Raw genomic sequence first — 14,193 nt, 5'->3', positions numbered from 1 at the left:
AAAAAAAAATAAAAACTAAATTATATCAATTTTGTCAATTTTGATGCTACCGCCCCAGTCGTTTGTCTTACAAAGGTGCATATTATATATATTATCATTGACGAAACAAGTACAAAATTTTCTTATATTCGCTTTTCCATTTTACAATGTCAACGAACACGAAAAATGAGTCTATAGAAGAGAATATGAATACAAATATATCCATTTCAGAATCTCCTATTACTTCCTTTGAAACTGTAGATACGACAAATTTAGTTACTGAAAATGAATCAATAATAACCCAAGAAACTATAGTTACCGAAAATACCTCACCTGGTGAAGTTAAAGAGACTATTATATCTACACCTGCAATATCCGAACAAATAATATCAACTGAAATAAAAGTATCCACGCCTACAATAACGGAGACCGTGGAGTCTACGCCAGCCGTTGTTACTAAAAGTGAATCTAATAAGAAAACCATCGAAAAAGATGAAACTATTAATAGCATTAAAGTAAATGAAACTGTGATGAATTCTTCTGAAGACTTTAATGAAAAAATTGAACAAAAGAATTCGAGAGGAAATGAAGATAATACAGATAATACGTACAATAGAGCTATAATTGATGAAAACAATCCTGATGATAATGAAGAAGGAATTGATCAAGAAACTACTGGCTCTCCACTTAAGAGAACAAAAACCAAAATCAAAAATCGTACTTCAAATTGTAAAGAACGTAGAGTTTATGCTAACATCGATTTACCAAAAGATGAAGTTGACCGAAAAGGTAGACCAAAGTATAAATATGTTACTAATAAGATAGTCACATCAAAATATACTTTTTGGACTTTCATACCAAAAAACTTGTTTGAACAATTTCGGAGAGCCGCAAATTTATATTTCTTATTCATGGCCGTTCTTGGTATGTTGCCATTTATTAGTGTCAACAATCCAGTATTGACCGTACTTCCTCTGTCAGTTGTCGTGTTTTTTACTGCTCTTAAGGATGGTATCGAGGATAGGAATAGACATCAAATTGATAAACAATTTAATGGTGCAATATGTTATCATCTTCAGAATTTTGTTAATGTAAATTACCCAAAAGTACCAAAATTATCATTTTGGAAGAGACAAATCCTTCGAATTAAGTCTTTATTTAAACGTTCTGTAAATGAAGATTCAAACTCAATTGATGGTGATGACGAAGACAAACCTCCATCCGAACCTTCAAACGAAAAACATGGACCACCTGAGTGGAGAAAAGTAATATGGAGAAATGTTCGTGTTGGAGACTTTTTGTATCTTAAAAATAATGATGCTGTACCAGCTGACGCTATCATTTTATCAACTTCTGAGCTAGAGGGAACTTGTTTTGTAGAAACAAAAGATCTTGACGGTGAAACTAATTTGAAACCTCGTCGATGCATTCCCGATACAAAAGATATTCGTTCACCTATTGATTGTACAAATGTTACTTTTTATATTGATTCCGAAACACCAAATTCAAATTTATATTCTTATAGTGGAGCTTTGATCCTAACTGAACCGAGTGATGATCGTGACTCAGAAGCTAGACCGCCCGTGAGTGAACGATCTTCTGTTCCTAATAGTATAACTCCTCCGGAACAGAAATGGAAGCCACGAAAAACTATTCCAGTCGATATTAATAATTTATTATTGAGAGCTCACGTGATTCGTAATACGGAATGGGTTATTGCCATAACTATATTCACCGGTGTCGAGACTAAGATTATGCTTAATTCCAGTGAGACACCAAGTAAGCGTAGTAGAATTGAAAAAGAAATGAATCAAGAGGTAAATATATTTTTATATTCGTCTTATTTGATATTAATTTTTAAATTATTATTTTCTTTAATTTCAGGTTATTCTTAATTTTTTCGTTCTTATCATTCTTGCTTTGGTTTGTGCAATTGGCAGTGCAATATCGACCAAGTTATCAAAAGATAGTGGTGTCGCTATCGAAAATCTGGATTCAAATCGCGAAAGTGTTTTGTTTGCTGCATTTCTTACATTTATGTAAGGTTATATCATTAATTATTTATACTCGTTTTTTATATTGTTAACTAAAATTTCCATATCATTTTAAAATTTTACAGGAACAGTTTGATTATATTTCAAAATATAATTCCAATTTCTTTATATATTTCTATCGAATTTGTTAAGCTTTGGCAGGTATGCAACATATATAATTTTTTTTTTTGTTTATTCCTCGCTCTTTTTTTTTATTGATCATTTGACGAATTTTTTTAGGCATATTTTATTTATAATGATTTAGATATGTGGGATGAAGATTCTAGGGCTACTGCTGTCCCCAAGTCGGTAAGTATAATAATAGTTTCTTGCGCTAAATATTTTCATGCATTAATTAATACTTTCCACTTTACAAAATCCTTCGATTCCAAATTTCCAGTGGAATTTGTCAGACGATCTTGGTCAGATTGAATATATCTTTTCTGATAAAACTGGTACATTGACTCGTAACATAATGGAGTTCCGTCAATTTTCAGTTGCTGAAAAAGTTTATGGTAGAAATGGTTGGGGTGGAAAAACAGATGCGGAGAAAGGAAAGGAATTAATTCAGGGAAAACAAAATGAAGGGAAACAAGAGTTAGATCAGAAGGAAATATTTGATCAATATATAAACGAAATGAAAAATGTTTTCGAGCCAGTTTATTCAAGTACAGATCCAAACTTTTTAACATTTGTGGATCCTGAAATCTTTAGAGATTTGAAAAATGATGATGAAATTGATAATGACATAGGAGAAGAATCAAGTACTGGTGGAAAATCAGAATTTAAACATAAGAGATCTGATTTATTGAAAGAATTTTTTACTTTGCTAGCAGTATGTCATACTGTTGTAGTTGATGATATTTCTAAAGAAAATAGTGAAAATGCAAATAGCGATGGAGGAAGAGATTCAAATAATGAAACTCAATCTTCTGGAAATTCAAGTGAATCAAGTTTGAATCATAATAGAGATAAAAATAGCTCATCTATTAGCGTTGCTAAAAAGAAACTTAAAAATTCAATTAAGCAGGTATTACCTTCGCTCAAACAACTCGAGTCAGCACTAGGTCATAGCCCTAACGGAACTGTAAAGTCAATTCCGATTGATACAACCGTTGTAAAAAATCTTGTTTATAAGGCTGAATCACCTGACGAAGCGGCACTTGTAGCAGCAGCAAAAAATGTGGGATTTGCATTCTTATCACGAACGACTAATTATCTTACAGTTGATGTTCTTGGTAAAGAACATAAATTCGAAATTTTGAATATATTAGAATTTAATTCGACGCGTAAGAGAATGAGTGTAATTGTTCGTCGTCCAGCTGAACTAGGGGGTGGTATCATATTATATTGTAAAGGAGCTGATAATATTATCATTGAAAGATTGGCTAAAGGTCAAGAAAAGTTTGTTGAAGCTACAGCTCGTGATATTGAAGACTTTTCAAATGATGGTATAATATATTTTATAATTTTTTTTTCTTTATGATATTGAAATTTAACACCTTCGTATTATGATTTAAGGTCTCCGCACACTGACTCTAGCATATCGAGAATTAAGTGAAACGCGATACAAATCTTGGTTAAAGGAGTATCAGGCAGCAGCATCCTCATTAACAGATCGTTCTGAGAAAATTGATAAAGTTTCTGAAAAAATTGAAAAGGAACTTATTCTTTTGGGCGCAACCGCTATTGAAGATAAACTTCAAGTAGGCGTACCAGATTGTATTGCATCTCTACGAAAGGCTGGTATTAAAGTTTGGGTGCTGACTGGTGATAAGCTGGAAACAGCAATTAATATTGGATTTGCTGCACAATTATTAACGAAAGAGATGAGACTTTGGGTGGTGAAAGGTTCTAAAAAAGAAAGTGTTATGAAACAGTTTAATAATGTATTTGTATCATTTATGGGCGATAAAAATGTTAAAAAATTTACGGAAGACGGTGAAGAAATTCCACCTGTAAAAGAAGAAGAAGTTCATGCATTTATAGTTGACGGTGCAGCATTGGCACATTTGTTGGAAGATGATAATTCTCGAAATCAATTAATCGCATTATCAGATTTTTTTCATTCTGTAATATGTTGTCGTGTAAGTCCCTTACAAAAAGCTATGGTAGTAGAATTAGTGAGAAGAGGGAAAAAATCAACAACATTAGCGATTGGTGATGGGGCTAATGACGTAAGCATGATTCAAGCTGCAAATGTTGGTGTTGGTATATCTGGACAAGAAGGTATTAAAAGGATAAATAATTGATTTCTTGAGTTTCAAGGTAAATAATTTTTATTGAAATTAACACTTATTGTTTGATCTCATAATAAGGTGTTCAAGCATCGATGGCAGCCGATTATTCTATTGCACAATTTCGATTTCTTAGCAAACTTTTACTTGTTCATGGACATTGGGATTATTTGAGAATTTCAGAGATGATTCTTAACTTCTTTTATAAAAATGTTATTTGGGTATTTCCTGTGTTATGGTATCAGATATTCTGCATGTAATATTATTTTTTTCATTATTTTCTTCTTTCATTATTTATTTATTTCTTTCTTTCTTTTTACTAATAAATTAATTATACTTTTTTAGGTTTTCAGCAAATATATTTTATGATTACAGTTTTGTACAATTATATAATATGATATTCACAGTTGCACCAGTTATTATATTAGGAGCAACAGATCAATCAGTTGGAAAGCAATATTGTTTACGATTTCCAACTATATATTCGTTGGGAATACGAAAATTAAGATATTCAAAAAAATTATTTGGACTATATTTCTTTGATGGTATTTGGCAATCATTAGCCGTATATTTTACATTTAATTTTATTTATTATATTTCCACAGATCCTGAAGGAGATTCGGCAGGACCATTTAGTACAGCAGTAGCAGTTACTGTAGTTGTAATTGCAAGTTTACTTGTTGGATTTAATACATATTATTGGTCATGGTTTATATGGGTATTTGTATTTGTAGAAATACTGTCTGTGTTCTTATTTGTCATTGCATATAGTTTATTTGAGCAAAGTCCAATATATGGTATAGGAAATCAATTATTTAGTGATGGAACATTTTGGTTTGGTATGCCACTTGCTATTCTTATAGCAGGATTGCCAAGATATGTAATACAATTTGTTAAACAGTGGTGGTATCCTGATGATTTAGATATTGTTAGACAAATTAGAAAAAGAGAGAGAACTGAAAAAGCAAAAGAAGAGAAGTCTAAAAAATCAAATCAAAATAATGAAAAGCAACCTGCTGTTACACCTATGATTAATGTTGAATTGATTGAGCATGGTAGATCTAGAACTAGATCTCTGACTGAGAATAACAGTAATAAGGTTTAATTATTACAGAATTAAATAATGATTAAATTAATTTTAATTTGGTTTATGTAAATTATTATTATTTTTTTTATTTATAATTATTATAATCATTTAAAAATGATTTAATGAGTTTTGTGTTTGTAATATAGTTATATATTAAGATTTACTTTTTATTTATTTTTTTCATATAAAAATTGTATTTTAAATTATATTTTTAGCATTAATACATGCATAATTTAATAACCGATAATATTTATAAAAGTAATGAAACATGAGATAAGATTATAAACAAAATTTTCTTTTTTAATGATAATTTAAAAGTCTAAATGTGATATTTTGGTGAAAAAAATCTTGGAGTGAGGATTCCTAACATAATGCTTACACGTTTTATACAGTATTCTATATATATATTATAATGATGCTATTACAAATTATAGCAATATCTATAGGATAAAGGGTACGTATAACTTTTTTATTATAATATCCTTTTGAATTGACAATAGATTTCCAAAGAAAGAATAAAACTTCTCACTTTGCTCTAAGAACATTTAGCTTTAAATATAACAAGAATCTGGTCTTCACAAACTTACCAAAGAAGCCACTAATTGTTTTCCAAATATTTTCTTTTTCGTAGATATTATTTTGAACATTAAGCATTGTGTTCATTGTATGATTTATAACAAATATCTTATTGACAGTAAAATCAGTACTGTCAGTGAAATATAAATAACATTCGCAAAAAAACTTTTTTTATCTCTTTTTTTTTTAAAAAAAAAAGTGATTAGTTAAATTAAATAATCTTAATCCTTATCTTTATCATCCTTTGTTACAGAAATTCCGGAACTTTCTTTTTTGGCATCTTTCTCAGCCTACAATAATAAAATTTTAATTAATTTTTTAAATCAAATAAAAAAGGATAAAAAAGATATATTTCACCTTTGCTGCTTTAATAATATTAAAATAATAAAGTAATTCGCTTCTAACGGTAAAAGTTTTAATGCCCTTTTCCAATAATTGCTCATCATTTAATTGAATTATATCTTGCCATTTCATCCCTTCAAACATAGGAGCCCATTTCTTAAATCGAAGATTACTAAGCCATTCCGTAAAATCTAAAATAATTAATTTCTAATAAGATATATATATATATATATATTATTAATATAAATTTAGATTTACCTTCCAATGCATCAAAATTAACTTGAATAATATTTCGTTTAATAAATAATCTTTTCTTATTCGTTTGATGAATTTTTTTTCTTAAATTATTCTTTTTTCTTTCATCTATATTGCCCCAATCAAAATCCTTTGAACTCAATTTATCTTCTTTTAAATAATATAATATGTGACCATGAATATTATCATTATTATATTTTGTACTTTTAGTAGTATAATGATTATGTGATAATGATTTCGAAAATTGAATATGAGAGTTTGTAATAATAGAATTTATTCTAATTAAATGAGAAAGTGGAGACATTGATATTATTAATTTATTAGTATTATTTGGAAGAGATTTTAAAAAAAGTGTGCTGCAATGTGTTCTAAATGAAATGTAAGAAGACATGATTTTTTTTTAAAAAAAAAATTACCGGCTCTTAATTTATTGATCGACGATCAACTTATTTGTAATACCAACATGATCAATTAGTGAAAATAAAAATGTCTAATTACCATGAAATTATCAATTATTTTTCTTTACCATCTTTTTTTTATTTTTACAAAACAATGTGACAAAATATAAAACTTACTACAAGAATAATAAATTTCATAAAAATCCAGCGAAGGATCTGATGATATGAGACGTAAAGAAGGAAAAAAATCGACGGTATAAAGAATTTTTTGTAAAAAAATTACGTAAATGTTAATAAAGAGTTATCAGAAGGTTAATTCCCGTTAATACCAAAAAAAAAAAATTTTTAATACCCTCTGAAATTTTAAATATCTGAATTAATAGAATACTGTAGTCATATTTATTTTAAATTATTTAATTTTAATCTAGATTTTCCTCAATGGTTGAAAAGGCTTTAGATTAAATAAATATAACGATTGTTTTAATGGAATGAAATGGCAAGAAATTATTCATTTTGATAATGAGGAATTGCAAAAATTAAGAGTTTACACTGTTGGAGCTAGAAATAGATTGTTAAAAGTATTTGAATTGGTTAAAAATAAATCTTAATGAAGGGTAAGGGTAAGGGTAAGAACTAATCTAAATTTATAAGAAAGATTATTTAATATAATACATTACGTCATTAACTTGCATGTGATTACTGTACATATCTTATTAAAATGCACTAGTCTCATTTTATATCGTAACAATGTATTTTTTTTTTTACGCTGACGATCAAATAAATATTGCATTACATAATCATAAAACCTGAAATTAAAAATTATATAAAAGCGGGATGGCTTTATAAAATGGCGCGTTAAAAACCTTTAAGATAACGGAAGAAACGGAAGAAATATACAGCCGTACATAAAACAACGCGTGGCGATGTATGATAAACATTGGATTCATTTTTTTTTTTTTGATCAAATTCATATTTTCAATTTTTTCATTTAAAAAAGAAATAATAATAAAAAAATTTTTATAAATGTTAATTTTAAAAATGACCAAATATAAATTATATTATTATATTATAATATTTTTTATCATTAAATGTGTCTTTGGAGATTTAAATGATTTAGAGGTAATAGAAAGAACGTGGGAAGAAGATACAGAAGGTAATATTGTAAAATTCTTTTTACACGTATGATACTAGTGTAACTTTTACAAATGTACTCTTTTTTTTACAAATTTTTTATTTAGGGTTATTATATGTAGCAGGATGTAGTACATTTCAAGATGATAGTTTAAGATTATTTACTGTAGGAAATAGATTAAATAGTACATATTTAAAACAAACGTCAATTCTTGCAAATGGAACAATTGTTAATATATTATTGGATTCATGGGGACTTCCACTTGGAATTCAACCTAATACAGTATCTCCTATTAGTAATAAAAATGTATTATTTGCTTATGCCAATGGAACAGATGGAAAAATAGATATAAATAATCCTATACAAAAAGATACTTGGGCTGGTATTGCTGATGAACAAGGAAATTTATTATATCGTGTCTTATTAATGAAGAATGATGGATTTAATGAACATAATAAAATAAATATGTTTGGTATAAATACTGCTCATCAATTAGTTGCAAATACTGATACTTTTATATATGTATATTATAAAAAGATTGGAACAAGATGTAATACTATTGAATGGAGATTATTTGATGATAAAGCGAATCTTATTGGATCAAAAAATTTAAAAATGGAAAATGGATGTGTTCGTTCATATAATACAAAACCAACATTAGATGGAGGATTTTTGATTGCATGGTCAGTAATAGCAACTTTACCTTCTCATAGATCAAATATTACATCATCATCATCATCACCAAAAGTTAAAAATCAGGTTTATGCCGTATTTTTAGAACCAAAATCTGAAAAAATAAAAACTTCACCATTTGTAATATTTTCAAGTACAATTGCTCATGAAATTAAAATATTAGCATGTACAGGTTCAGTTATTGGTAAAGGTTTTAACTGTTTTTTACAAGAATTATTGAATAAAAAAAAAGTACAATCTTATCAAATAAATTTTTTATCTAGTGGTATGATACACAATGTTGTTCCAATTGAATCTCAAATTATCAATAAAAAATCTGCTTTTAGTGATTTTTTGGATATAGTTGGTATACCTCTTCAATATGGTGGTTTTTTACTTGTTAGTAGTAGTTTAAGACAAAATCCTTTTGAATTATTAAGTCCAATTCATAATAATACAAGAATACATAGTATTTTGGATTTATTTCAAGCTGATGGAAGTTTAATCAAAGAAACTTTTGTGGAAATCATTTTTACTGGTGGTGCTTGTTTGTTTCGTAATAATACTGTAGTATTAACTGGATTTTCAAGAAATTGGTGGGATCCTTATAAATTTCAAACTTTATCAATTTTTACAATTGATCTTCCAAAATTTCATGATGAAGATAATGGTTATCAAAATTTAAATATATATTCTTCTTATCCTGCTTTAAATGAAGAAAATATTGAAATTACAAAAGAAACACCTCAATTTAGATTATCATTAACTTATCGTGGTATTGTAGAAAAAAGTGGTCAAGGTTCAATTCATATATTTCAAGCAGACAATGATAAATATCCTCGTTTAACAATACCTCCTAATTTAATTAATTTAGTAAATGAAAATGAAAATTTTACAAAAATTAATGTTTTATTATTTTCTTCAACTTTAAATATGCCTGAAACAAAATATTATATTACTGTGGATGATGGTATGGTAGAAACTAATGAATTGGCTGAACCTTTACCTGGTGTTAAACCTGCTATTTGGAATTTCACTACAAAAAAAGATTTTACTATATATTCTGAAAAAGTGAATGTATTACTTCGTTTTAATCCTGATGCTTTACCTCATTTTCTTAAAGATTTTGATGAAACAATTAAAACAATAAAACACGAATTATCAACTTTCCTTCCAGTGAATTTTGATCGTCTATCAGCTTCAAAATGGTATTTTGATAATGGAAATGAACATTCTTATATACTTCTCCCAATACAAATTTCTCCTGGAAATCCTTCATCATTACGTTTAGTATCTGATTTAAATGATTTAGTAACAAATTCACAATATACAAATTTGAAAAATGGTTCTATGACGAAATATCTTGATAGTAAATATGGTGCTCCTATCAAAGAGAATTTTTTTGTACAAAATATGCTTTTGTTAATATTAGTTGGATGTTTCGTTATAATTGTTGGAATATTATATATTTTTGCAAATATACGTGATGGAAAAGCAAGAAACATTGCTGTACCACAATTCGCTTTAATATTATCGGATTTTTCTTTAGATTTATTATTCATTGTAACACATTCAAAAGATATTCCATTTTTATTCATTCCTTCATTAATCTTTTCAATATTTCCATGTACTTTTAATTTATTTTGGTCTATTTATATAGTAATAATCGAAGCGATGCATAATGAGAAATTTTTACTTTGGTTTAAATTAAATAATGCTATAGCTTCAACTTTTACGGTATTAGCTTCAACTGAAGTTGAAGTTCTTAGTATATTAAATTCGAGAGCTGGTGGTTTTAAAGTATTACAAGCTCCATGGAGCAATTGGGCCGATCGTATGATTTTTATGGGAAGTGCTATTGGCTTTGTTATAGAAGATGTACCTCAATTCATCATCCAAGTTATATATAAATTAAATACTGCATCATATTCAATAATTCCATTTTTAACATTAGTCACTTCTTCATTGGTAATTTTTCACGCTATAGTCGGAAAGGTATATCTTGGTATTGTTCATTGGAAACATAATCATAAACCTAGTATTGGACCTACAGAACAACACGAAACGACGCATGATGATGATAAATTTAAAGTCAATATTCCACTTAAAGGCAAAAATAAAAGTATGCGTGCTCAAATCGTTGAAAGTGATGTGAAAAGCATTAGTGGCGAATTTGGTTATATTTAAGGAAGCAAAGAATAGATATGATGAATTTGTTGATATTCTTTACAGATATTTATTACAATAACAATAGAAATAGAAATAATGAAATATTTAGAAAGTATAGAATATAATAACTAATCATATATATATATACTTATATATTATTTATTGCAAATATAAAGTATAATAAATAAAATAAAATTTTTTTTTTTTTAATTATCTTGTTCCTACAATTTTTTTTTTTAAAAAAAAATTTTTCAGCAACCTAACAATTTTAAATTTATCCCAATTAATTAATAACATTAATAACTCACAGATTCCATTAATTTTCTTCGTTGCTCTTTTAAATTCTTAATTTTTTTCGCATATGCTCCCAGGGGCGTCGAATCCATGTTAACATCTCTCAAAAACGATTTCTATTCACAAATTTAACAAAATAAACTTATAATAAATGTTAAGAAAAATCTTGAAAATTTACATTTACTCATACCACTTTTTCGGTATCTCCAGGTCCAAAATCAACATGTTGTCGTCGATGTTCAATAAATTTTCCATTTTCTTCAAACTAAAATAAAATAAAATAAGTGTTGGAAAAATTAAATAAATATTTTTATTCTTTAACATACCTTTTGAACTAAATGTTGGAATTGTTTATTTATTTTAAATTTTTTGGAATCTTTAATAAATCGTTTAATCTAAATAAATAAATAATATTGTTATTTGTAATAATAATTATTATTGATCAAAAAAAAATAACTATAGACGTACTTGAAAGACAGCTGGTATTATTAATTCTGGGAAAGCTATTGATAAACAATAACTTGCATAGTACTCTAATAAAATCTCAGTAAGCTCTTCACATATTCCTTCCTATAAATTATAAATCAAATAAATGTTCAAAATAATATTACTTTATCAACGACGTAAAATAATAATACCTGATATACGCTTGTATGTAGATAATTTTTTGGTGACTTCAAATGTATTGTAAAATCCAATGGTTTCAATGTAGAAGGTTTTGCATTTCTGCGCACTTCAGCAGAATGCAAAATTTCAAAAAGGTAAGGAGCAAGCGGAATATAAGTTCCAGTTTTTTGTGCTAAACGAATTAATGCACGTATGCAATGAAATTGAAGTGGGATATACTGCGCAGAAGGATTTAATCTTAATACTCCGATGCATACTTGAACCAATGGGTAGATCAATTCCTGTAAAGAATTTTGCCCAGTAGTTGCAACGCGTTGTTCGTCACAATATGTTGCCAATACTTCGGACCAAAGTTCAATACAATGTATATATTGCCAATTATATACTGCATTAAACGTTTCCTAAAATAAAATTTAAATTCGTAAGAATGAACTGAAAATATTAAATATTACAATTAAAGAAATTTTGAAATACCTCGCTTTTCATATTCATGGAATTCCTGAGATGAATAGCTAGCTGTCTAATGTATCCAAAGGCAGACTGATAAGAGCTCTTAAAGTCAAGTCCATAAATCTCAATAGCACAATTTCTCATAAGAATAATGGAAGGTAGTGTAAAAATTGAAGTTTCTTTACAACATCGAACAAACGTAGTATAAATGCCCTAATAAAATTAAATTTTTTAAATTCTTGTCCAACTGCATATTATTCCTTAAATCATCTTTTACCTTAAGGCAAAGATCGACAAACGGAGGTGGAGCAACTAATGCAAGCTTTCGAATATTGATAAAAGCTACAACTCGAACTTTATCTTCTGCAGTTCCCCAATGTTGCAATAATACCTTCAAGTATTGGCCCGCCAATTTTGGAAAACATGAGTAATAGGGAACTAATTTTTCTGCTTCCTTGATGATAAAATATAGCGTATCATTTTCCGTTAATTGTTTAAGGATATAAAGAACACTATTTAAGAAGGACTTCACTAAAGTTTGTATTGATTTCCATTTACGGCGCGAACAAATTGACTTTCTACAAATATATGAAGTTGTTAAAAAACAGAGAAAGAAAGAAATTTTGAAAGAAATATACTTACGGATTTTTTGCATCGGAATCCTTAACGTTCAAATGATGATCAAAAGCATCAGGAACATGTTTCAAGCAAACCACCACCAGATTATTAAACACTTAAATAATTTTTTATAAGAAAAATTGCTTAATATCAAATCCTTGAATATCAAATTATTTATTATATACCTGATGGACTGGATATTTTATATGCAAATGACTGCATAGCTTCATCTTGATTAATATGTGTTGCCGCACGAAAAGCCAAAACTAATTTATGTGTAGATCTCAAGGACTTGCTCTGAAATTTTTTTGTATAAAATATTATATTAGTCTTTACAAAAGATGCAAAAGATTTTGTAATCTATTTTATAAATACCTCAGTTATAGTAGATGCCCATTTATCAATCATTTCAGATGTTAAATCCTGAATATTCTCATTACTAATATCATCATCTAATTCAAATTCCTTCAAAGCTGCTTTTTCCTCTTTTTCATTAATATCCTCGTTTAAACTCTAGTAACAAATAAGTAATCAAAATACTTAAAATAAATTATCTGTAAATTATAATTATACACTTTAATATTTTTACCTCATTTTCACTATTAGAGTCTTCTTCGATTACAATATCATCCTCATCACTATCATCTTTTTCACTATTTGATTCAAAATCTGATACGTCGAATTCTATTAACTCTTGATCATTTGTCTTTAAATAATTATAAAATTCTGGATCTTTATGCTCTAATTCCTCAATTTGTTTCTTAAGTTCTAAAGCATCCTTCTGCACAGACAACTTTTGCTTGTAGGATTTTGATTGTTTATAATTTTGATCATCACCATCATCTTCTTTATTAATTACATCACTTAGTTCTGTTCTTTCTTCATCATCACTAGCTAAGAAGATCTCATCATCATCCTCTTCTAAAGATTCTTCATTTGAATCTGATAACGCAAGATCTTTCATTCCTTTTAACCTAATATTTATAATATTATAAATAATTCTTTATTGAAATAATCCATTAATGATAAATTTCTTACTTAACAATTTCTTCGCTTATTAAATCATCGCTGTCAACAAGTTTTTGATCAGTTTTCATATTTTTGGACAAATTAATATTATTGTTATCGTTTTGAGCTTCATTTCTCGATAATCTTTTTTTAAATTGACGTCTCTCAACACTTTTTTTAAATTTTTGTACTTTACGTCGTTTCTCTATGGTTTGTTTTAAATTTTTTTTTTCAAACTTTCTAGTTGCTTTCTTATTTTTCGCCATTTTTTTTCTAACATATAGATTATCGAACCGATTTTCTTTTTTATATGTTG

The 14,193-nt window shown here is 27.6% G+C and overlaps 4 protein-coding genes across 4 annotated transcripts; 2 read left to right on the top strand and 2 right to left on the bottom strand.

The window, feature by feature from the left end:
* Window positions 1-146: 146 nt before the first annotated feature.
* On the top strand, window positions 147-5,769 carry OCT59_006264 (uncharacterized protein; the record flags this gene model as incomplete). The annotated part of the gene is made up of 8 exons (XM_025322910.2): window positions 147-1,796; window positions 1,864-2,018; window positions 2,099-2,174; window positions 2,253-2,321; window positions 2,413-3,463; window positions 3,534-4,241; window positions 4,331-4,505; window positions 4,595-5,769. 8 exons carry the CDS (start codon window positions 147-149, stop codon window positions 5,352-5,354), a joined length of 4,644 nt encoding a protein of 1,547 aa, XP_025165034.1. The 3' UTR covers window positions 5,355-5,769.
* Window positions 5,770-6,133: 364 nt separating this feature from the next.
* Window positions 6,134-6,900, bottom strand: OCT59_006263 (uncharacterized protein; the record flags this gene model as incomplete). The annotated part of the gene is made up of 3 exons (XM_025312132.2): window positions 6,134-6,202; window positions 6,270-6,445; window positions 6,513-6,900. The coding sequence occupies 3 exons, from the start codon at window positions 6,898-6,900 to the stop codon at window positions 6,134-6,136; spliced, it is 633 nt and encodes a 210-aa protein (XP_025165035.2).
* Window positions 6,901-7,945: 1,045 nt separating this feature from the next.
* Window positions 7,946-10,898, top strand: OCT59_006262 (uncharacterized protein; the record flags this gene model as incomplete). Its single annotated transcript, XM_066141153.1, has 2 exons — window positions 7,946-8,060; window positions 8,146-10,898. 2 exons carry the CDS (start codon window positions 7,946-7,948, stop codon window positions 10,896-10,898), a joined length of 2,868 nt encoding a protein of 955 aa, XP_065997973.1.
* A 188-nt stretch (window positions 10,899-11,086) lies between these two features.
* OCT59_006261 (uncharacterized protein) lies at window positions 11,087-14,157 on the bottom strand (the record flags this gene model as incomplete). The annotated part of the gene is made up of 13 exons (XM_066141152.1): window positions 13,908-14,157; window positions 13,459-13,843; window positions 13,245-13,382; window positions 13,055-13,166; window positions 12,894-12,984; window positions 12,529-12,829; window positions 12,276-12,464; window positions 11,813-12,202; window positions 11,643-11,744; window positions 11,501-11,569; window positions 11,365-11,439; window positions 11,189-11,290; window positions 11,087-11,101 (listed from the first exon to the last, which is right to left on the bottom strand). Exons 1-13 carry the CDS (start codon window positions 14,141-14,143, stop codon window positions 11,087-11,089), a joined length of 2,205 nt encoding a protein of 734 aa, XP_065997972.1. The 5' UTR covers window positions 14,144-14,157.
* Between the last annotated feature and the right edge of the window lie 36 nt (window positions 14,158-14,193).

The sequence above is a fragment of the Rhizophagus irregularis genome, chromosome 14, assembly GCF_026210795.1.
Source record: "Rhizophagus irregularis chromosome 14, complete sequence".
Lineage (NCBI taxonomy): Eukaryota > Fungi > Glomeromycota > Glomeromycetes > Glomerales > Glomeraceae > Rhizophagus > Rhizophagus irregularis.
Note: the sequence above shows the minus strand (reverse complement) of the source record. Positions and strands in the feature narration are given on the sequence as shown.